The following is a 25,362-nucleotide window of genomic DNA, read 5'->3' on the forward strand; positions in this document are numbered from 1 at the left end:
AGTTCAGTTTATGAATTAAGAACTAAAATGGTTTAAATAGATACATAAATATAAAGTACCTTTAATTCCTTTTGCTTTGACAGAGGAAAAGAATGTTTGCATATTGTAAAAATATATATATATTAAAGCAGGTCTTAATCTTACTAAATGTACTGCTATGAATATGGAATAAAGCCAAAATAATTATGAAGTTAAAAATAAATTCGAACAAATTCAGGAAGTACCATCAACAATAAAATAAAAGCTTTCTCCGTCATTGATCTGGAGCTGCAGACTGTCTCAGGATGATGCTGGATGTTAAAAGGCTCCTGCAGCATCAGTAGTTTGACACATAGACGCAGCCTGCCGCCATGTGGTGGAGGTTCAGTGCCGCAGGAGGACATGAGGCCGTGTGGTGAAGCCTCTCCAAACTTGTTGCACAATGTTGGTAGATTTGGTGCAAAACTACTCTCTGATATCTGCTCATTAATGTTGATGAACTGATCGTCTGTGGCGCTTAAATGACATGGTAACAAAGGTTTTCTAATGACTTTTAGTCAAGTATTTCTTCCACAGTTTTATTCTAAGATTGTTGAGAGTTGAATTGTTTTTTTTATTTCAACAAACCTTTGTTTTCTCTTCCACTGGGCTCACTGGTTCTGGAAAATCACCAGATTGAACGGTAACATTTCGATGACTTCAGTTCACACCCGTGCGTAAAGTTTACTCGGCAAACCTCCTCGTCTAACTCTTGTGTAACAGAAGTTCACCACGGCGAGGCATGGGTTAAATGTTCTTGCTAGAAAGTTTGACTTGCCTGAATTCGATAAATGACCAGAAAAAAAGTCTCCAGCCCTCCTCTCCTTCCACTTGCCAGTCCTCCAAAGAACTGATATGTGGTTGTGTGAGCGCGCTCCTGCTTTTCATCCACTTCCCACAAAGACACAACATCTGTGCGCATTGTTCATCTCATGATCTGATTTATCACTGACTTACAGGAGGGATTTATTTTTCTAGTTTTACTGCCATGGCAAAATGGTCACTTTTATTTTTATACTTTTTCCAGGGACCATTTCCCTTCATCTTTGGGCAGCAGCAGCAGCGCACAGCTGGCTCCTGGCGGCACCGGATCCAGTGGGAGAACAACGGGCAGGTTTATAGTTTAATGAGCACTGGGTTAGAGTACCAGGCTCCGGTTCGGTCCAGAAGCCAGTCGAGGGTTTATGTGAGCAACAGGAGGGATGGCACCAGGAGCCAGATGGCAGGAGCGCACAGATCAGCGACGCTTGTTAGACCTGGACAGGCTGTAGATCCAGGATCTATCGCTGGTAGACAGTCTGTGCCTTTTAATGGTCGTGCGTCGGGGACCAGACAGCATACTGAGCGTTTTTACAGTCATCCAGGCGCACGACGCTTTAACCCAGAACACACCAACACCATCAACGCCTCTGCACCGGGGAGTTTGACAGATTTCCCAGGCAGAAGAGGTGCGACTGGGGGTGCGACTGCGCTGTACACCAGAGGAGGAGAACCAGCAGGGCCCGGTGCGCAATATCAACAATTACGCGCGGGGCCAGAGGCGATATCTGTCTCCAGGCAGACGGATCACTCCATCCCAGCACTTCCAGCAACTCTGGAGAGGGAACCTGAGGTTCCCTCTCCATTCCCTGCTGCACCCAGTGAGGATGTTTCAAACGAGGCAGCCGGTAATGGAGAGGACATGGTTAACGACGACCCTCGAAACCCGCTTAAAAACCACAGGAATTCTGTTCTCTACAACTCCTATCCCACAAGAGGGAGGTCAGTGGCCCGCACGCGCCGTCCGCCCAGCACAGGACATGGAACAAGATATTTCCAAAATGGTAAGTGTCCTTATCATGTGGAAGTGTTAAGCCTTCTTAATTGGCATGGATTTAAATGAGCTCCAGTGGGTTCCTCAATTTGGATTAAACCAGTGTAAATAATCATCCATTACATAGAAAATACCTTTTTAATCTGCTGTTTTTATGAATATTACAAATCCAGACTCATATCTCACTAACTGAAAGGGGAAAAAATGAATAACAAGGAGGTAAAATATCTCTTTTTTTTTTGGGCTTTGGATCCCTGGCTGACAGCTCAGGAATGTAAAATACTTTGAACTCTGCCAAAAAACACAAACAGCTGCTCTATTTCAGTGAATTGTTCTCAGACTGAATAAACTGTCAGAATTAAGATGTCAAAATCATAAAAAAAAAATTTAAAAAAATAAACTTGGATTGTCCCTTTAATCTCCTCTCCCAGGACTGCCAGACTTGGTGCCAGACCCGTATGCCATCCAAGCAGGTGCTTATGTCCAGCGCATGCAGATGTACGCCCTCCGCTGTGCTGCTGAAGAGAACTGTCTCGCCAGGTAATCGATGGTGCCAGAAGTGATTCATGTCTTCAGCACGCAGACACTGAAACACACACACATTCTCTCACACACTCTCACACACAGGTATTTCCTTTGTTTGTACAGCTCATTGAAGGTTAATTTCACTTGTTTTAGCCCCACTTCTGGTTGTTTTAGGATAACTTTAAACCACGTCTGTCAAACTTTCAATGTGGCAGGATAACTGAGTTGCAAAACCTGTTTGATCTTATAATAGAGCACTGATTCTCCGACATGATGTCCTGCCAACACATAAATGTTCTGGGTTGGTTTTCCTAAAAGCATTCAGCATGATGGAACAAACCCTCTGCACTCCGTTACTTTTAAGACAACTAACCCTGGGAGCTCAGCCAGTCGCACTTTCCAACGCAGCTTACGCCCGTTTCACTTCTGATCCATCTAAGGTCGGCGTATGGACCCGCTGTCAGAGACATCGACTTCAGAGTCCTCCTGCGGTTCCCCCAGAAAGTGAAGAACCAAGGCACCACCGACTTCCTCCCTGTCAAGCCGAGATATCAGTGGGACTGGCACAGCTGTCACCAGTGAGTTTACTCAGCCTGCAAGTGTAATGACCTCACATCGTTTAAATGTTATGGTTGGCTCCATTCAGCTCTGATACGAAAATAGTAACAAGCTTTCATTTTCTGTCCATCAGACACTACCACAGCATGGACGCCTTCAGTAACTACGACCTGCTTGACGTCGTCACCGGACGTAAAGTGGCCGAGGGACACAAGGCCAGTTTTTGCCTGGAGGACACGGGCTGTGACCCTGGATTCAGGCGACGCTACGCCTGTACATCTCATACACAGGTAGATAAACACTTATACCAACACAGTGTCATGGCAGTTTGTAAAATTGTCTCGAAATGTAATCTACGTTTTCGTGCCACTACAACGTTTCATTGACTGAGTGAATCACAACATTTATGAACCACGCTGTTGGGTTTAGGCAACAAAAGCACTTTTAAAAGAAGGTTTAAAAGAAAGATCAAGATTCTAATGCAAGTCAGTTTTTTGAAATACAGATGAAATTGAATCTTTAGGATACGTGTACATTGACACAAATTTTCCATTTTAAACTCATGTTGAGTGTGTGGGCAATTCGTGCTCATGCACTCGAATCCTTTAGATTCATTTTCATTATTTCTCGAACTGGGTTGCTTCTGTAGTACGTAAAGTACCTGTTCTTTTGCAAGAGAGACCCAGAAATGAGGAATCAGCAGCAACCATAGACATTTTTGTTCTAAATACATTCAAAGTTAAAATTTCAAAATCACCACGTGGAATGGGTTATAAGGTAAAAAGTCCTGGAAGTCAGTCTTTCCAGCTCTGGTATTCATCTGTAGGGGATTGAGTCTTGATCCAGGATCATCATTCATATCACAGTCCTGAATACGTATCTCATGAAAACCGGACATTTCAGCACTCACTCAGCAGCTTGTAAAATGCATGCAGGAAAAATAAGAGATAATAGGCAACCATCTTTACAGCTTATATGATTAGAAATAAACAACAACAGAAGAACATGACTCACACCAGATGTCTGCCTCATCTTTGACTATGTTTGTATTGAATTTCATGGAAGAGCGACTCCTTAGTCAGAACAAATCGTGTATTTTTGTTGCTGTCCACCTGCCTGGTGTTGGTTTTTTTCTCACCTTATAAGGCCTCTTATACAAAATGCAGAGAGATGGTGTCATATAGAACTGTGATACCAGTTGGTCCTGGATGAGGGCTGGAATTAGTCATTCTTGAGGTCTGGTCTGGTGAACAGTATCATAAACTTTGGAGAGAGACTTACTGAAACACCTTTAGCAGCTGACCTTTAATGTATAATGTAGTGTTTAAACTGTTAGGTAGTAAACAAAATGTCCACACAGTTTTGGTACTTGTGAGAGACAGATTTCTCCTGATTAAAATCCCGATTTTTGGTCTGTGGTTTGTGTGTTTCCTACTCTTTCTACAGATCCTACCTGCTCAGTCAACGTCAGGTCTTTCAAACTCCACATTTCTAGTTTTTAATGCAGACATTCTGTGTAAAAACCTGCAAGCTGAGATTATCAGACTTTTTCAGACTTGTCAAACCTCCCCCAGAGTCACATAAAAAAAATTAAACAACTGTTTTCATAGGTTGTGTCATACTTCCTGTGACTAGTAATTTGTCTTTGACATGTAAAATTGGCGGAGCACCCCTTCGAACGACGATTTAGGAGTTCTGATTAAAATCTCCACAAGAAAAATATAAAACGAAGGGACTTTTATCTTCAATAATTCAATCACGATCAGCACGCCAACTTAACTAAATTTAGTCGACCATTTTGGACCACTTCGCATGTCACACAGTAGATTAGCATCTGTTTGTGTAGTTCAAAGTTTCTGCAGATATTTTTATTCTTTTTTGTTTAGTCAAACAATACTTAGTGTACTTAGCGGGGTTCTGAGCTGCAATTACTTTTGTTGTAGAGTCTTCTGCAAATCCTCCAGATCCGCTTCTGAGAACTGTTTTTCTAACAAAAACTCCAGTGTATGCCAACAAAGGAAAAACATCCTGAGGACATGGGAATATTTATTATATCTGTTGTCTGGGCTCTGTGATTCTGGCTTTGCACGGCTTAGCGCCGGTTTCTTGTAACAGCTTTGCTTCCAAAGAACTGTTTGTATAACTTAAACTCAAATCTGGCTCATTTGCTGCGCTTGTAGGAAAATAGTAGTCAGTCGTCTAAAGAGTCAAAGCATTAAACCAAACTGTGGGGGGTTTCTGGATGTGTTCTCAGGGACTGAGTCCAGGATGTCATGACATCTACGCTGCCAACATCGACTGCCAGTGGATCGACATCACCGACGTTCCTCCAGGAAACTATATCTTGAAGGTGTCACATTATTTTTTTTCTCAGCTTCTCTCTCAACATGGAGATATAACTAACCTGCAGCGCTGCTCACACACTGTGTTTATTTGTCATTATTTTTTCCAGGTTACTGTCAATCCCAATTTCCACGTCCTGGAATCAGACTTCACCAACAACGTAGTGAGATGTGATATCATATACACAGGAGTCTACGTCCAGACACGCAACTGTCGAGTAACAAGGTACCGTACCAGTGTTTCTGTTGCATGTGGTGTGCTTTCATTTTGATTATTTTAAACATATCTATCCTTTATTTTATTTTTAAACTTAAAATTGATTGGTTGGATAAGTCTTATGTGTTTACAAATTGGATGCCTGTATTTTCATCTCTTCTGTTTTCATATTTCAGAGGTTGAAATCTCCCTTTTCAAGAGCTATCTGCAGCAAACATCTCACCTTGTACTGTACGGCAACATCAACTCTATGACAAACAAAAGGGGAATTGGTAAAGGGTTTGACTACAACTGTGTGCTACATAGTCTGGTGCTGCATTAACTGGAAATAAATGCCAACGTTTACACCAATTTTGTACATTAACTGGTGACCTGAGATCATCAAATTTACTTGATTTCTACAAATGTGCCATGACTCATAAGAAAAAGATATCCTGTTTTGCCTTAAAATACTTGTACTGTCTTCATATACATTTATTTCTTGAATGCTGGTTTACTGCTTGAAATGTGTTTTGTTTTCTGCTTTGTGTTATGTGCACATTAATAGTTTTTACAGCTGATGTAAAGGATAAGATATTCAATATCTTTGTTATTGTCAACAAATCCCATGATTAGACCTAAACCAGAGATATGTTAATCTGTCTCTTGATACTTTTCTATACCCGCCTCCCAATCCCACGCTTGTTGATTACTACCGAAGACAAAAATCTTCAAAAACAGATGACAAATCTATAGTTTCATTTAAAAAAAAAAAAAAAGAAGAAGAAATAATTATATTTATTTTTAACAGCTGGACTTTGTAGTTTTGTAGACAATGTTCCTCAAAACAGGAGTTTGGATGCACAAGTATTTATGGTAGTTGAACGTACTACAAGTAACTTTTAAAGTGATAATTAGGGTCTTTTTGTGTGGGGATGTATGAGGTACTGATCCCTAGTCACTGTGTTACCTGCAGTAGGTGACGATATAAATATATATTATATTACCCCGCATATCAGCTGTTTGGGTCGGACTTTCAGCAGCTGTTTGACGACAATGTAAAGCACCAAAAATGTTCAAAATATAGCATACACCTAAAAAGATATATACTTTTATATGTGGGACTTCTTTTACGTGGCTAAAGTACATCTTGCTGTCAAAATTCAGCTCAGAGGGCAGAACTTCATAAATTCAAAACTTAAAAAGTATTCGGAGTACAGCTATAGGATTTTGCAAGGTCTTATACATTTTTTCAAGAAAATACATGACATGAACTGGTAGGTCCTGGGTGAGCTGGTATGGAATGACCCGATCAGTATTACTATATAAAAGAATCTCTTAGCTATAAGCGTACATGTATCGACCATATTCATTTTACAGTTGTTAATCTTACATAGTCACAGTTACATACATTATGTCATCACCATGCATCCTGCAAACAACTTTAAAAAAGATATAATCGATTACCATCTCTATGACGAGGCAGAGATGCTCATACAACAATGAAATTGTGCTTGAAGCTGCTTTAAGTGAAAAAAAAAGCCACAGTGTGAATATTCATGATAAAGAGGGAACCAGCGAATTATTATGTGTCTCGCAATAATTTTTGACATCAAAGGAGCTCTTGGGCACCAGGGAATAAGATATATCAGGCTTTGAATACGAAGACAACACGTGTGAGTGGGATTAATTCATTGCTGGTTTTGTCTTTTCATGGGATTTCAACAAGAAAATTAGAGAATATCTCTGTCTTATCCTTATTAGCAAACTGCAAATGTCTCATTTTCTGTTGAATAGAGAGGGTTCATGTTGGAGTATGCTTTTACAGATGTGTGCTTGTGTTTAAAAGAGTGAATGAAAATGTGGAAACTTTAATGTAAAACTGTTAATTTTGCTAAAACAATGGAAACCTTATTATATTCTGTTGGTATGTTGGATTCAATGCAATAAAGATGTTGAGGAGAGAGGAGTTTATTGTTATAACAGTTCTTCCAGCTTCTTTTTTGAATGATTACCACCGGCTCCAGCTTAATCTTCGCTTCATTTATTGATCTCTGAGGATTTTTTTTCTGGATGGTAGCTGCACGCACATTTCATGATAATACTGCCAAGGACCATTCAAAAATAGATTATTTTAACAGTTTTAAATTTAGTGGACAAAAGTGGCTTGTTTAATCAGTATCCTGTCCTCGTCCCGCTGAATGGAGGAGCTTTACTTTGACTGATGAGGCCGATTGTGGCCTCAGAGTCAAACAGCCCTGCAGGCAGACGCTGGCGGCATGTTTGCTGACAGGCCTCTGTGAAGACACAGCCCGCAGGATCTTATACAGCCGTGCCATATCTACTAAAACACAGCCAGAGCACGATGAATGGAGGCCTTTTCTCACTCTCTCCTCCTGTGTGCATGTAAAGAAATGTGTCTCACAGCTGCTTTAAAAGACTCCTTCCTGGCCCAGAATTCATCGCCTCACAGCTTCATTCACATCCATCGAGGACTTTATAGGACGACAGGCGTCTTAATAGCACTGAGATGATTTGTCTGAGTGGGAGGATTGACACAACTCGCCAGAGATTCATTCAAAGAGGTTTTCACCAAGGACAAATGTGTTTTTGCAGCAAGCACTAGACTGTTTCAAACAGCCAAAGAATGACAAGAGAAATGCTAAACATGCATAGGTTGTATTCACTCTGGAGTGGGTAGAGCTTCACCTGATTCAAAGATGTGTTCACCTCGAACAAATCACTCTCTTAAACAAGCTTTATATATATCATGAGGCGGTTTTGACTGATGTACTGGAAAACATGCAGGTTCCAGACAATGTATGCACTGTTAAATGCACAGATGTCAGGTATTTACAACGAAACAGAGCTCAGTCTCAGCTTAAGAGAGCAGCGAACCGGGGAGATTAAGCACAATTTAAATGGTTTACGTTGGAAGTCGCCGAGGTGCTTCCCTGCCAGAATAGATTGTCTATGTTATTGAGAGTGTCTGGAAAACTCCCATTCAGTCGACTCTGTTCCTGTCTGTCTTGGAATTTTCAGGACAATATTTACAGACAGTTACTATTTCAGCAAAGGATCGCTGAACAGAAGTCTAGATCTGAACACAGTACAACAAGTCAAGAGCATTGGAAGTAGCTCTGTGAGGCTGTGAGGCTGTAACAGACACAGAGCTGTACGCAAGCATACTCACAGAAACAATATCGATAGGCTGATTCTAAGCACATGTTCACATCTCACTTTTCGCATGTTAGCATGCTAACATTTGCTAATTAGCACTAAAAAAACGGCTGAGGTTTTCTTGGAGATGTCATTAATTTTACAGGTCATAAACCAAAGTATAGAGTGCTGCAGACACGAGTTCTCAAACCCTGAAATCAGTTAAAATTTGTATCACTTACAGTTCCCTCATATGGACATCAGTGGGTCTTCTGAATGGGTTTTTGATTAGATGCTTGAAATAGGGTCTGTAGTCAACAAAAACATAGGGGGCAGCATATCACCAAAGTGACCAACAACTGCTCCTTGTTAGCAGCTATCCTTGGCTCTAGCTAGCTACCGTTCGCAAATTAGCTCATGGAGCCCAGCTACCCTTGAGTTTGTCTGGACCGATCACAGAGGGAGTCACCACGGGCAACGGGGCTCAGCTCAACTGGAATTGGCGACCTGACGTGAGAGAGAACTGGGACTAAACATAACCTCTGAGACTGTTGGAGGTCGGTTCAACAATGGGGGAAACTGCATGAAGGTGATACAGCGACCAGGACTTTGACTTCAGGGACGACAAGGCACGGCAGGCGGGGACAGATTGGCGTCAGCATCAGGTGAAAATGTTGTCTAGAGCTGGAATATTTTCACATCTTACTCTGAGTTGAGGATTTCTTTTAACCGACCAAGAGGTGATTGTGGCAAGAAAAACCAAGACTGGTTTGGTGAGTTTTATTTAGTTTAGGTTGAGTTTGAATGAAGTGTATTTTACGATGAGTCAACAAGACAGTTAAGCTCGTCTGAGTATGGTGAAAGAGAGAAACTTGCATTCAGTAGTTGTACTTTTCTGTTTAGTGAGGAAAACACAAGTAAGAGTGTTTCATTTCTTGGCATATTGAGAGATTATTTTGTAATTTATTACGCAAACAGCTGGCAAGTGGTATTGCAGACAGGACAGGCTGGGGCTAGCTGGTTAGCATGCTAACTTCAGTAGACATCTCTACAACACAGTACATAGCACACTTTGACGTTACATCAAAACTGTTGTTTCTTCACATTCTGTTGATAATGTCAGTTCATTTTTTGAATGTTTTAAACAAAAATTCTGGCTATTTCTTACACAGTGCACCTTCTTACACAGTATATATCAGTGAACATTTTCCTCCTAAGTTTTGGTCTCTATTGCAAGTTTTAAAACGTCTTCAGTACAGCATGATGTTCATCTTATAAATTATGGTCCAATGTGGAGTCAAATAGATTCAATAGATTGTTTGTCCTCGGATTCTCAGTCAGATCTAATCAAGATATCCTCCCCAGCTCCACCCTCCTGTCAAAATATAGTCTCTTCTGGCTCCAGAAAAAACAAGTTGCTGACTGCCGTAATGCCAAAGTCAACAACATCAACAGTTCGTGAATGATTTCAATATACCTTGAATTGATTAAAACTGAAAATGCAGCGGTTAGTTTCCCATTCATCCACCAAAATGTCTTGTTGTTGGCCTCTTGTTAGGCAGCTTTCCACCTCTCGCTTGAATGCCGAAATCAATTCTGGGATATTTGCGCTGGCAAGTTCACACAAGTTACCAACCGGTGCATCCTCAGTAAAATGGACGTGTCAAGAACACTTCCCAGAATTTTAACCGTTCTTGGCAAGATGCAAAACTTGTGTATTGGGACAGTGCTTGGGCCACAAAAGATGACATTGTCCAAAAGAGGACACAAGAACACAAGACAGACAAGGACGCATACTGAGAGAGACTCAAGGGTTTGAAACTGTAGTCCACAAACCAATGGGTGACATCATGGTGGGTTCACACTTTTATTAAGCCATTTGGCTTTTTTGTCTTGATTTTTACTTACTTTGCTCTCTCTTGATATTGCTTTTAGACTCACTTATGAGTCAAACCAGCATTACATCTCCGTAGCCAATAAAAACTCAAGGGATGTTGAACTTTAAGCTGTCCGATCAGGTGATGAGTGCTCGGCTGACTTGTGTTCCTCAGAGCTCAGCTGGTCTCCTCCTTTTTGGACCAGCATGTCATTTTAAACATGCCATGCTGTAGAGAAGACAGCGACTGTTTGCTCAGCTGTGGAGCTTCACACCAACATCTGGACGCAGGCTCTCGTTAGCCTTCCACAAGCACAGAAGAGAACTGGCTGACACCTCTCATTTGGCCTCAACAAACACCATCCAGCGTGCAGGTAGGTAAGGTGTGGAGGGAATGGGATGGGTTTCGCCATCTGCCTGCAGCCTAGACTGAACATACTGTGGCAAGGAGAGACATTTTCCGGATGCATCTGCACGTAGGTGGGCAGTGTTTGGAGAGGTTACCAAGGCCAGGGTTTGGTATTTGCAGGTCATATTTCAACAAAGCGGGGCCACGTGAGAGCCGGCGGGGACGTAACGGAGGAACGTGCTCGGCCTACAGAGAATGTCTTGACAGGCTGGTTTAGGCACAGAGCAGAGAAATTCCTCAGCACTTCTGTCATCCCGCTGAGATTAAGAACAGTGCTGAGGTCAGCCATAGACCAGCGTGTAGGGCAGACAAACTGGGCCACTTCCTCACCCGGGGTCACTTACACAAGCAGCAGACACAATGTCGTAAATTTACAGAGTGAAAACTACATGGTGCACTGAGACAAAACACAGAGGAGTCGCCTTCGAGCGGGACTGATGAGGAATTCTGTTTCTCTCTCGAGCTGGGTGGTATTGTGACGTGGGTGGTATTTTTGGGGGGATGGCTCAGAGGATTTGCTATTCTTTGATTGTACTGCACTGTTTTTCCTGTGAGCTCCTAATCTCTAACTTCAAACATTAATTTTGCTCTTCATCAATCTGTTTTGTTCACTTTAATATTCCCAAAGGACATGGCAAAAGTGACTGACTCACATTTTTTGGCAACAAACAATCACACAAATTCCTTGTTTGATTGTCTTTTTCACAAATCAGTGTTTGGTAAAGAAAACCGATAATCCCTAACTCGTTACTTTTGTTATCTGGACTAAAATAATATGTGGTTTAAAAACTAACTAATAGTATACACAATGTTATCTTCAGTGCACACAACAGTGACTATTATTTTAGGTTGATTAAATTAACACGCATTCCCCAGCATGCGAATGACTGTAGTTTTATTTTGGGGGGATTTAATTTTATCTCCTCATCTTCTGATTCTTAATATTCAGTCTTTTATTTTTGTCTTGCTGTTATTTCATTATTTTCTGCTAAGGTTACTTCTGGCCTTTTCGTTGTAAGGCACTTTTTAAGTATAATTTTAAATCTGATGTACAATAGGTCTGATAATCTTCTTTTTCTTTACATTACCACATGAAGTATAGACACATTTTTATTTAAGAATTGTTACTAAGAATTCAATGAGCTGAACGGATGACGAGTAGTTTAAATCCCCACAAGGATCTTGTTTTTGCTGACCTCTAGTAGTTTAAAGGTGTAATTAGTAAGAAATTAAGACAACTCCAAAACTATAGGGGGCACCATTACTGCTGCTTAGCTTAGCTTTCGTTAACAAGTAGCTCAGTTAGCCGTGGAGCTAACTAGCTATTCTAATTCTAATTCCTGCCCTGTGACCTCGGATTACAGGGAATCACTGCAGTCAGCAGGGCTCAGCCTCAGCCGACTCCCAGTGAACACAGCTGGACACCAGACTGGGACTGAACTCATGCTGCATTCACATGTTCCCGGGATGGTCACATTCCCCAAGTTGGGGAGTCGTTCTTCTGACTTTGGTGTGTTCATATCATGTCAGAATGTTGGACCAACATTGATGCCAAAAAGAAGTTGGAGTTGAGGGTAAATCTACAATGAATTTTAAGCTTTGTAAATGGATACCTACGGAAGCCCTAAAGGGCCATGCATTCATACATTTTATTTCCTCCGTTTTCCCGTGATAACGAGTTAATTTCATTTGTTTTCTCGAGATCTCGAGTTATTATCTCGAAATAACAACTGCCGTTTTCCCGAGATATCGGGATAATTCTCTCGAGATAACGAAACTTTGTTTTCCCGAGATAACGATATAATTAATTCGAGATCTCGTCATTAACTACATAGCTGGTCAGCTATGTAGTTAATGATGACATCAGGCTCACTTAGATTGCGCCGCTGATATAGGCCGATATAGTTATTTCGAGATAATAACTCGAGATCTCGAGATAACAAATTAAATTAACTTGTTATCACGGGAAAACGGAGGAAATAAAATGTATGAATGCATGGCCCTTTAGGGCTTCCGTAGATATCTGCACATTAATGCAGATACATTTTTAAAAAAGCTAATTAACAGCTAAACTGCCATCAGACGTTAGCTGATGGGTTAAAAGATTACATGTCAGCTGAGGTGTTCCGCCTCTTTTGCGCTCCACATGGACTGTATACCTGCATGTCTTGTCCCTTACCTACAGATTCAGCATTCATATGCAGATATGTTTGTAGAGATTACTTCGGACTACACGTCATCACCTTAAAGCTGCTACTGTCTCTCCCAGCCTGGCTCTTTGTTTTTGGAGGCTGGTTGGATCTCTAGCCGTTGTTCAGGATCAGGCCGTAGCCTTTGAGACTGCAGTTGTCCAGCACGCAGCAGTTGTCCATCCTGAACTGAAGCGGGTGAGAAACCAATACTCCACTGGACGCACCTGGGGTATTAACAGCATCCTAGTCATGTATTATTTTTGGGTAGATGAGACAAACGGGAGATGGCAGTACTAAGAGTCAGTGTTGTTCTTGGTTAAATCTCTGTCTGACATTCCAGAGTCACTCCAGTATTTACAAAGGCGGCACGGCCAACAGCTCAACTGGTGTGCCTTCAGTCTGATTCATACACTTGGACAGCAGGCCAAGATTTGGCCTTTCTCAAAGCCCAGCAGGGTTTAGGTGGAGCAGACGTTATCTGAGATCCAGGCCTGCAGACCTTTAAGTGATCGCTCTGAGGATTGATGGTTGTTTTGTGATTTTGACTTGTTATTCACACAGCGTCTTATCATGAGTTACTTGTTTTAAAAGTTTAGTCAAATAAAAGAGTTGAAAGAAAGTTCTTTTAAAAAATATACTTATATCTCCCTGTCAAAACAGAACTCTCCTATGAATATATAGCAGGGTGATGTATCTTGAATATGAAAAATATCCTGACACAGTTCATGACTGAGCTCAAAACTATTTTAGTCTTTGATAAACACAGAAATTTAGAAAAACAGTGAAGCACTTTTGATTCATTAAACGATTGGGTTTTTTTTGGCAGTGGATAAAATAACGATCACTTGATGCATTAATCAAGCATGACAGACATTCTCTGGATCAAGCTTCTCAAATGTGAGGATATGCTGCATTTCTCTGTTTTTATTTTCACGGTCTTTTATGTTTTCTGGGTTTTGTGTTGTCTTTTGGCGTGTGTCCCTCTTGTGTTCGCGTGTTCCTCCCCAGTGTGTTTTTCCCTCCAAACCTGCTCTGCAGCGTCTTCATTAGCCCAGCCCTGTTCCCAGTGTGCTTCCGAGCCTTTCAACTCCCTCCCTGCTCTCTTGGGTTTCTCCACTCATTACCCTCATCTGTGTTTCTCCACCTTACTCCACCTGCACCTCTTCCCCTTGTTAGTTTAGTTTGTATTGAAGCCACATGTGTACTTCATGGCACAATTTAAGCAGGATCAGAAAAAGTATTTGTCTTTTTTCATTCACTACCATACACAGGTTTTCTGAAATAAGGTCCCATGGGGCGTGACTTCGGCTCTATTTCCTAATATTTCTCTCCAAATGATTTCTCAATATAGTCATCAAATAATTGATCATTAAAATAATTGTTAGGATGTTAAGGATGCTACAGTACGATGCTCTGCAGACCAAAAACACAAATCATTTTCAGTGTTGCTTTTGGCAAGTCACGATGTCCTCCGGCACTTGACCTTGCCCATCTATCTAACCTACAGCAGCTTATCGCCTCTTCACAGCGTCACCTCTCACTCTCCATTACAGCACAATTAATCTAACTGTTATAGGCTGCAGACAGAGACAGCGGGTGACAAAGTGGCCAGGACAGTTGACAATTTGCATGTGTCATATTCCATCTGTCACCACAGCTCTCCATCGGTGATGCTGACAGTGACGCAGAGAGCGAGGGATGTTTTGTGAGGTGGATGGATTACGTCGGTGGTCGGAGGGAAGCGGTGTGCTGCTCTGATAGCAGCAGGAGCTTGTGAGAGCAGAGTGGTGAAAGTCTCAGACAAGATTTAAACAAACAGAGACACAGACGCTGGCCCGGACGAAGCAGCAGGCGTCCTGACAGAATAAGGCCACAAGGATCGCACACTGCCATCTCCAGATCAGCCCGAGAAGTAACTTCCACAACCACTTGGGATGCTTCTGCTTAAATAATTTCCCAGAGTCAGGGGCAATGAAATTGCTGGCGTCATTTCTTTTATTTAATATTCCAATGTGGGACATTTAGCGGTCAATGCATCATCTCTAGAGATAACTGAGATGTCAGAGTGATTTGTATGAGAAAAGTGCAGCAGAATTTATTGTATTGCAATTTAATCTCAGCTCTGCCTTTCCAACTTTCCTGTCTCCTTACTGATTACAGTCTAAGTGTAAAAATAACTCTACAATAGTTCAGATGATAAAAATCTTAATGTAGCATACATTAGGTTAGGTAGTATCCAAACTGGTGTAAGCTGCCTGAAAATAGATTTCTTTTGCAATAAAAAAATAGTAAAAATAAATTAACACTGTCATGAAAAGATATGTTTCTATGTGTGGTTGTTGAGCAGCAGTTCACAGTTTATTCCTCTCACTGTTTGCCACTACATCACCAGTAACGGCAAAAGCAGAAATTCTCAGAGGTTCTCACTCCTCCATGCTCCTGTGCTTGCATGACATACACTCTTGGGTCGACTCTTGGGGGAGTTTTCCCTTTGGAAATACCCCCATCTTCAGGCCGTGCTCCGCTTCCACCGGCTGACAGCTTGTCTCAGTGGCATCAGCTCCTGCTGGAAACATCACAAAAAAAAAAAAAAAAAGTGAGGAGGAAATATTTTAAATTCAGAACTCAGCAGCTCAGTGACTCACTGCTGCAACAATTAATACTCTATGTTCAAACTGTGCTCCTTCTCAAGGATTTTCTCATAATGTCATTCAGCGAATGACCGCAGTGTTAATCTCTGCTTAATTGAAAGTGAAGCAGTCTGTGTGCGGGTGTTTTTGTGTTTGTGTTTGTGTGTGTGTGCTCATGTACTTCCATCATTGTGAAGACTAAGTTTGAGACCTTGAAAGTGAGGACACTATGAAAAGTGAGGACATTTATTTTCTGTCCTCGTCTTTGCAGAAGAAATAAACCTCTCATCGTGGCCGCATTAACACAGAAGGCCGAAAAAATTAGCTGTGGTCCCCCATCGCCTGCCCCATTTTTTCAACAAATGGCAGCTGGTCAACAGCAACAGAAACACAGGACAAAAACACACATCATGGGAACAGTTTCGTGCAAATAAAAGGCAGAAAGTGTAAAAGTTAAACTTTTAATAGGTTATGAATCAGTCTCAATGTAGTCCTGATGCCTCTATATGACATACTTTAGCAAACAAAACCATCAGTGTGAAGATTGGCTATTTCTACAGATTTATTTGTAATGTCACTGGGTCAGAGTCTGAAAATTAAAACTATTTTTGAGTGTTGAGGAGGTCTCACAACCTAAGGAAAGCTGCTCTGTGGTCTGATGGTACAGCGATGGATACTTCTGTTTTGCCAGACAGAACTACCAGCTTCTACCGTTACATTTTATGTTGGCCTTTTCACGATCCAATCTGAGTCGTGCATGCACCAGCGCGTCCGCTCGGCACGGCAACACCCACTTGGCTAAACTACATGCAGAGCTGCAGTAAAACTTGAATTTGTTAAGTTATGATTATGATTACATTTGCTAATCATTATGTTGGACTGCGGTGCATGGTTGCCTGCAAAAGCATATCTTTTTTTTTCAGTGTTCATATTCAGTGTTTTTGTGTACTGTGCGAATATCTGGACAAATTGTACTTTAATGCTCAGATAATATTGTTCTTTTGAGAATGGATTAAATTGAATTTAACAAACATGACACGCTACGATAGGCAACTAAGCGCCCATGTCCGAAGTAACATTATGTGTAGTACGTGTCTATGAATTTGAGGTGTTTTGAGGTAATGTGTCCCCTCAGAGTTGCCGTAAGGCAGGAGTTGTTCTTTGGCAAACCACTGTAGTCATCGCTGTTTGTTGAGCAGCAATAAACCTTTCTTCTTTTTTAAAAAAAAAAAAAAATAAAAAGGGAAAATAGGCTTGAAAATATGTTGTGTCTTTCCTTCACTTCCAAAACTGTATGTACTGGTATTGCTTTTGTCCACAGGGACGGCCAGAATCTATAGAAAAATTAAAGTTCATTGTAGCTGCTTTAAGTTAATACGTTATTGAACTACTCAAATGAAAGTATAAAATCATAAAATATTAAGAGCGTCAGTGGGTTGTGTATGTTCAGATGTGAAAACAGACTACACATTTGTTGCCCAGAGCTGCAGAAACCAGAACTCTTATTTCGCAGGAATACTGCCTGACATCAAGTTAGCTGTGTTCCAATTAGTTTGTGGTAAATAAATTAAGCGCACATTTATTTAGGAATGTGAGACATGTACAAAATATAAACTTGATTTTGACACAGGACCCATACAGGACAACAACTGTAGCTTTTTGGACCCCCGGGGGTCTGAGGTAGGCGGACAGGGCAAGGCCAGTGTCATTTTTCTCAGACCTGTCCTTTCTATTTCCTTGTTCCTTGTTTTATAAGCTAATTAGTTTAACCCCGTCGTTCAGCAATGAATGAAAAAATACAAAGAAACTAGGATGTTTGAGGATTAAAACTAGGCTTAGGGTTTCAATTACGTCAGTGAGAATCCTTAAAGGCATAGAAATAGAAACGTGTGTGTGTGTGTGTGTGTGTGTGTGTGTGTGTGTCTTGTACATACAACTTTGTGAAGATGTAAGTTTGAGACCCTCAAAGCATTAAGTGTATTTCTGTAGGAACACAGTCCTGTTAAAATTTTAATCAATCCTTTCATTTTTGATGCATTTCTTTATCCATATTTAAACACATTCATAGTTTTTTTTTATTAATGTTGATGCTCATGTCCAGATTTTTGTTCCATGTTATTTGTGCATTACCATGGTTATCACGACTAGCAACCACTTAAAGAAGTTAATGGGAATCTTTTGGACCAAAGTTTAATTGAAGGGTTAGCGTGAAGGTCAGATTAGTCAAGAGTTAAGATATAAATGTAATCGCTTTTGTTAAAGTATAAATGTGTGCGTGCACGGCTGGGTTGCTTAGCACCAAACCTGTTGTGTTATTCATTTTAACATTGAACCTGCTCTGGGTGACTAATTCAGATGACTCAGGCCTCATCTGTGCTTTTAAAGACTCTGAAAGTGAAAATAAATTACAGCGTTGACCAGAAAAGCTACATTGCACTTACAACTAATTAAACGCTTGTCTAACTATAAAAATTAAAGCTCATGCACTTTTTTTGACTTGTGTCTCTGGCTGCCAGCCTCGACCTGGAGCTGCATTGCTGCCTGCTGTGCTTTGCTGTGCGGCGGTGCTTATGTTTATATGGACGTTACAAATATACCAAGAGTTTGCCTCACTCCATTCTGGCACGTGGCCAGGGGGTTTTATGATTAAAACCAGATTGTGCTTGCCCAACTCGGAGAGGCAAGAAAAATAGATTGCAGTTACGCATACTCCGCACAAGAGGGAAGTACAGAAACATGCAGGCCTGCCTCTGCAGCATCTGTAAAGGTGGCCTTTTTGGAGGAACTGTATGTGTTTGATTTTCCCCTCTGCTGGAGGGACTTTTTCACAGATGTCGTCTTGTTATTAAGTCTGCTTCTAGTTCACAGTCAGTAATGACACATCTGACTGTGGCACGAGAAGAAAGGTTTAGTTCCTCCTCATCAAGCCCCAGCAGTAAATCATGCCAGTTCTGAGTCAGAGCTATGATCTTCCTGTAAATATAATGACGCCTCTTTGTGTCACATGATTGGAGTCAAGCTGCTGTGGGGTCTTCCTAAGCCAAAAACATCTGAGCTCCAGCCAAGTCTCGGTTCCTTCGAAGTCGTGACTAAGTTACACTGCAAAAAGAGGCCTGACTTTAGATTTTATCCTGCACTCTGCCCTCAGACTCAAGTGAGAAAAACAGTCCAAATCAAATGAGTTTTTAAGCTTGAGAGTTGTGTTTTAAAATATGTAATAATCTTGTTTTGCAAGATCAGAAATTCCTTAAATCTACTTAAAAAAGTCAACTTTTACTTCAGCAAGTGATTTTTTCTCCTCCTGCTGACTGATTATGCCCACATGTGCAACCTAACTGAAGAATAAACACTCATTTCTCGTTTGACTTGCCCAGACAGACGGCTTTTTGCAGTGTAGTGAAGACTGGGAAATCATGTGACATCAACAAAAGCAGACACATTACGCCCCCTCCGCCGCCACCGCCCACACACAGACATCACACACACACACACACATTCATCAAACACACACATAAACCCTTTTTAGTAGTAGGGAGGAACACTGCAATTCATTTACTGACTCTGAAAACTACGCTGCCAGTAAACACAGCAAACGTCATCAGCTGTGAGCGCTGACGGAAACATCAACACAGTAAAAGAAGAAGAAAAAAAGTCCTCTTGTATCTGAACTCACCATGAGTTGTTCCCCTGCCTGCATGGTCCCACTCTGACCTCCACTCGCTGCAGCAGGGTCTCATGTTTCAGGCCCCCATGGCACTGGGGCAGACCACCCCCCTCCTCTTTCACACCATGCTGGCGTTCTGGCGGCCTTTCCCGGGGTAGGCAGGCGTCCTCACAGGCTTGGAGAGCGGGTACGAACCCTTCCCGCACCGCCCGTTTTGAGGGTACAGAGGAGGCTTCTGAGTTCTTGAATTGGAGGTGCTGTTACCAATAATGACTTTAGGGTCCAGGCTCTGTGGGTGGGGCTCAGGATGAGTTTGGCCAATGTGATTGGAGTCTCTGGGAGGATACAGGTGAGGCAGGTGTCCGTTCACACCAGGCCTGACGTGATTGATGTCCTTACTGAGGTTGGGCGGGGTGAAGCGGCTTGTTTTCACGACTGATGCCATGTGAACAGGCGAGGGAGAGTTAGTTCTTAATATGATCCGGTCTTTATCAACGTGCTGCAATGCCTGGACAGGAGCTGGAGCAGGCTTGTGATTGGGCAGCGGGGCCAACTTGAGGTCACCTGGATGAACTGAGCCGTGAAAGGTAGTTGAGGACCCCTGAGTGATGCAGGCCGCCTCCTCACTGAGGTCGATACTGGCTGTGAGACGATCGATCTGCTGGACCACCTGAATGACAATGAAGAGAGTCGGTACTTGTCCAAACTGCAGAAACTTAATTACTTGAGAACATTTCTTGTACTTTACTGGCATATTTTCATTTGATTTCACTTTATACTTTCACAATAATTCAGAAGGAAATATTAAACTTTTATTCAAGTACATGTCTCTGACAAAAAACAGAAAAAAACAGAATCACCAAAGATACATTTCCCCTCTTAACTTCTCAGATGGTTTCCTGTGATAGATGAGATAATGCTCAAGCTAAAAAAAAAGAGAATATTCCAAAAAGTAAATACAGATTTGTGTAACAGAATTTTCTTTATTTCTCTCCTGTTAATCATCTCACAGCACATCAGATTTATCTTGTGACCCTTTGGAGTCTATTTATTGTGGTTACGACCAGCGATGGAATGTAACTAAGTAGATTTACTCAAGCACTTTAGTGTACAATTATGAGGTATTGGTATTTCCAGTTTCTGCTACTTTATATTTCCACTCCACTACCTTTGGAGACAAATATTGTACTTAATCACAACATTGTATCACATCGGCTGATGTATCAGTTTTTGCCCATCACAAAGATATCGATATTGGTGTTTATTTTATCCAATATGTGCCAATATGAAAAAAAAAATATGCTTGGGGTAATACATTATTAATAAATTCCCAGTGATGTTTAATATTTAGGTAAACTGATTTCATTTTGGACAATAGAGTTTACTGTTTAACTCTGAAATATCCTGCGTCCGATATGTATGTACCTTTGTCACAAGTGTTTGACACTGCTGATATACTAAAAAAGTAAACTTGTGTTATCACAACAAATCTAATTTGAGTAATGGAACATTAAATTATCCATGTTTGTTCACTTCATCCCAGCCTGATTTACCCTCAGGTTATGAACTTCTATTTAAAATACAAAAATGTGACATTACCAGTTAAGTTATCAGTGTTTGCCATGAGAAGCAGGTAAAAGCAAATCGTTCATCCCGACACTTTGCTTTTATTTTGTCTCCAAATGCTCTTGTAAAGCTTTTGTTTTGTTCTTATATGAGTTTTATATGCAATATTGATATTGATATCGATATTGGTACAAAAAAAATCCAGTATTCTAGATTCTAGACTCTAGTTACTTGTTACTTTGCAGACTGCATGCTGCCTCAGATCCATCCTTTTAAATCAAATTATTTTAATCCTGAATATTGGATCCAATGATCGGCTAAGGCGACAATTAGGTAACCCAGATAATACAGTATATACATACATGTAAATAAATGTATAATGAACTTTTACTTATACTCTTGATACTGATATCAGATACTTAAATACTTTTATTGCAGTACTATTTGTATGGGTGACTTTCACTTTTACCAAAGAAAATGCAGTTCATACTAATGTCTTCATTGATACATTAGTATTAACAGCCTAATGATGAGATGTATGATGACACTGTATATCAGTAACAGGGGCCATGGTGAGTTCTTTTATTTTCAATATTTTTATAATACATCTCTAGTCGTAGGATTTAAATGCAGGACTTTCACTTGTAAGGGGGTATTTTTGAATTGTAGTATTGGCACTTAAGTAAAGGATGTGAGTACTTCTGCACTGCCACTGTATGTATGACCCCAAGAGAGTCTCTGACTGAGGCAATAATCAACAATTCAGCCATGATTCTCATCAAAGCCGGTTCATCTGCATCTGTCTGTTTCCCACCATCTTAAATCACAACCACGGAGACTCTTTACATGTAATGTTGCTTCAGTACAATGCAATGGTCTTACACTGATGCATTCAGCTGTGAATCAATGCCATTTTACAGCTGCATGCAAAATGGATACTGTAAAAGCAAGGCATAATTTAGTAACAGTCTCAAGCCAGGCTTTTTAATGTGCTGACCGGAACGCTGCCAATTTCGGCAGCGTTCTGCAAAAGGTCAGTGCAAATCGTTCTCAATCACTGCTTCAGTAAGAGATGATGAGTGACTCACAAACAATGCAGTCATCATGCACACACACACACACACGGAGCTACTGATATGTTCACATGAACATGCACCCACTGATACACGACCTGTGCCAAAATGATCTGCACCGCATCGGAGCTTTGTGTTAATCAGTTTAAATGTCACAGTGTCCAGGGGAGCTTTGATAAAAGGCTGGGACACCTGCGCCTGATGCGCCGTGTTTAGACACACACCTGCTGTACACATAAACAGAAAAACAGCTATTATAACAGACCCTCCTACCTCTTTCATCTCCACGTGAACTTGCTTCAAACCCCCTAACACATCCTCCAGATCTGTCACCACTTGTCTGATTTGATCCCTGACCAAATCCTGCCTCGTCTTTTGCTTCACCACCTCCGAGCCCTGCCGCCGGTGCTCGTCGTTGGTTGTTGGCTTCGAGGGGTCTGGACTGGTGATGCCAGAGGGAGGGAGGCAGGGCCCCTTCTGTCTGCTTTGTTTCAAGTGTTTTTGTGGGACCTCAGTGGGGAAGAAACCTTTGTGAGAACCGCCGCGTCCATTACAGCCCTCGTCTGATCCACCCTTCAGTCTGCCTCGGTCCTGATGGATATCTCTTTCCTCCCCTCCCTCAAAGATCACAGGCCTCGGTCCACTGTGGCCATTTGGCATGTGTAAACGACCAAGATGGGGATCACGTGACTCCAAATGATAGTTCTCAGAGGTGCAACTTTCCTCCTCCTCATCCACGCAGACATACCTGACTGTCCTCCTGTGCCTGTACCCTTGACCTTTGACCTGAAGATGAGGGAGAGGATGTGGTATTCCAGCATTAAAGGGCACCACACAGCCACACTGTTCTCTGACAGACGGGTAGTGTCTCACCCCAGGCTCCGGCGGGTAGCTCCACTGGGCAGGGTTCAACTCCCAGGGGCAGACTTGGCTCGAGTCATCTGACTGGCTATAAGGGCCCGGCCCTGCGAACACAGGCCTCCTCTGTGGGCTGCGATGACCGCTTCTCTCTACTCTGTCCACTACGAAAGCTCGCCCTCCTACGTCTTTAACCCGAGGAGCCTGGATGTCTCCCCTGCAGTCCAGAGATGGGTGGTCCGTCTGTCTGGCCAATGCTGGTTGGTATCCCGACCCACTGTGACGGCCGTACGCTTGCTTCTCATAGTGGACGCAGTGCTGGCAGGAGCAGGGGGTAGAGGTGGAGATGGAGGTGTTGGTGTGCTGAAGAAATCGGTGGTGTCCCGTTGTTTGTGCGCCTTCTGTGTACATGTCCAAAGAAGTCCAGAGAGGCTTGAGTAGAAAACGCCTTAGAAAACAACTGGTTTCCTCCCGTCCCTGCTCTCCCCAGCCCAGTCATTCACTCGCTCTGTTTTCCTCATCTGCGTCTTCCCACAAGAAAACTTTTCTTCAGCTCTTTTTTTTCTCCTCTCTCTACCCAAGACTTCTCCCTCCCTCCCCTTCCTTCCTGTCTGTTGTTTCCCTTCTTCTTCTTCTCTCCTGTAGTTGTGAATCTCTGCGCCTGTTCTTTTCTCTTTCCTGGACCTTCTTGTTTCCTCTACTTTCCTCTAACTTTTTCTCTACTCCTTCTCCTTCCTCACCCTGTAGCCCTCTCTCCTACACGGGGCCCCTCTCCACCTCCCTCCCTCTCTGTCTCTCTTTCTACCTCTCCCGCCTCGTTGTTCTGTCTCATTTTCTGCTGCAGGCTTCTAGTCTCTCTCTCTCTCTCTCTTACTCTCTCTCTCTCTCTCTGGCTCTGTATTTCCCGTTTCCTCCCCTCCCCTCTCCTGCTCTCCTCTCTTTCTCCACCTCTTACTCCGTCTCTTGCCTCTGGTATATTCTCTCACATAGTCGGCTGTACCTGAATTCATGAATTCCTTCTCTTCCCTCCACCTAAAATCCAGTTGCCTTGTGAGGCTCCTCCGGTAAAGGAGTCCATGTGAGGTTTCTGTCAGAGAGTGCGTGAAAGAGTCCCAGCTCCGGTGCTGAGCTCATTAGCCCAACTAAAGCCTTTGCACTCTGCAATTAAACGCTGCCTGGGATTCCTTGGCCGAACGCTGAGAGAGGAGGGGAGGGGAGGGGAGGGGAGGAGAGAAACACAGGGGGAGGTGGGGTTTCTGACATACACAGACGAGGGAGTCTGAGTCTAGAGACAGAGCGACTGCCTTTGTACAAGGGGAACATTTTTTCACCATCCTGTATCTGCTTTTTTTTTCTCTACCTCTCTCCCCACCAGTCCCTTCCCCTCTTTGTCCTTTGCCACTCCTGTCATTCCCACTCTATCGTTGCCTCGCTTCAAGTGATTTCACCTCAACGGTGTGGAGCAAAACTTCACTTTGCTGAGGCAAGCAGAGACATTATGGTAGCACTGTATAGAAAAGTACGCACCCTTCTTCCTCTTCTCAAGTCCATACAATAGAGTTTAAATGCCACCTAAACAGCTCACTGTCAGAGAAGTCAAACCATGTGTGTTCAAGCCATGTTAAATCCATCATGCTTTTCATTACGAATCAACCACAGCTCACTACAGATAATCATAATCTCCTGACAAATGGAACAAAAAACTCCTTCATACAAAATTAGAACGCAGGATGAGCAATCAAGATCTGTCTCCGTCTAACGCGCCTGTGTTGTTGTGGCTCTTAATCCACAGCGACTGAGGACAGTGAGGCGTTTATTTTCAAAGAAAATAACTGGAGCTTTGAAAACAATGGGTTGTAAAAAAAAAAAAAAAAAAGAAAGAAAAAGAAAGAAAAAAAAACCTACTGAGAATAACAGCAGAGGAGGATGAAGGAGATTCATCCGTCCCAGCAGGAGGATGAGCAGTCCAGTCCCAGCTGCTGGCAAAGATTGTTGTAGATGAAACACAGCTGGAGTGACTTTACCTTAACATATATACAGTATAGTCTCACAGGAGCGTGAGGATATGCTAATCTGTAGGCAACCTCACACTACACTGAACATGAAAGGTTGAAAATAACTTAGAATAGAAGAGTTGCTCGCTTAAATTTAAAAGCTGTTTAATGTACACATGTGGTGGGCAATACTGATGAAATCCTCGAAAGTGACATTTATACAGTATATCATATGACAACTAGAACCTTTGAGAACTGGTTCAAACTGGATCCATCAGCATCGTATGCCTCCGATCTTATCAATTCCTTTTATTGATGTTTTTTCTGACAGTTGCGCATTGTAAAACGAAGACGTCAAACTCCTGCAAACTCTGGCTTCATTTCACAAAGACAGATGCCAACAATGTGATAATGTCAGGATGTGGAGGGGATGGTGGTCGAGTGCAGTTCGAGTCCGGCATTTGTGATACCATAATGGCGTTTCAATAT

At 42.0% G+C, this 25,362-nt stretch overlaps 2 protein-coding genes across 3 annotated transcripts; one reads left to right on the forward strand and one right to left on the reverse strand.

Annotated features, from left to right (window-relative positions):
• The first annotated feature begins 1,006 nt into the window (after window positions 1-1,006).
• LOC141017043 (protein-lysine 6-oxidase-like) lies at window positions 1,007-14,865 on the forward strand. The gene is made up of 9 exons (XM_073491661.1): window positions 1,007-1,289; window positions 1,407-1,841; window positions 2,263-2,371; window positions 2,797-2,934; window positions 3,048-3,204; window positions 5,169-5,264; window positions 5,367-5,482; window positions 14,097-14,154; window positions 14,746-14,865. Exons 1-9 carry the CDS (start codon window positions 1,007-1,009, stop codon window positions 14,863-14,865), a joined length of 1,512 nt encoding a protein of 503 aa, XP_073347762.1.
• Window positions 14,866-15,079: 214 nt separating this feature from the next.
• LOC141016941 (uncharacterized) lies at window positions 15,080-23,411 on the reverse strand. Of its 2 annotated transcripts, none has more exons than XM_073491543.1 (3): window positions 22,295-23,411; window positions 19,392-20,052; window positions 15,080-15,651 (listed from the first exon to the last, which is right to left on the reverse strand). In XM_073491543.1, exons 1-2 carry the CDS (start codon window positions 23,288-23,290, stop codon window positions 19,501-19,503), a joined length of 1,548 nt encoding a protein of 515 aa, XP_073347644.1. In that variant the 5' UTR covers window positions 23,291-23,411; the 3' UTR covers window positions 15,080-15,651; window positions 19,392-19,500. The 2 variants fall into 2 exon arrangements, with proteins under 2 accessions (XP_073347644.1, XP_073347643.1); XM_073491542.1 differs by having other exon boundaries at window positions 15,080-15,654.
• Window positions 23,412-25,362: the final 1,951 nt, after the last annotated feature.

Source organism: Pagrus major, chromosome 21 (assembly GCF_040436345.1).
Source record: "Pagrus major chromosome 21, Pma_NU_1.0".
NCBI lineage: Eukaryota > Metazoa > Chordata > Actinopteri > Spariformes > Sparidae > Pagrus > Pagrus major.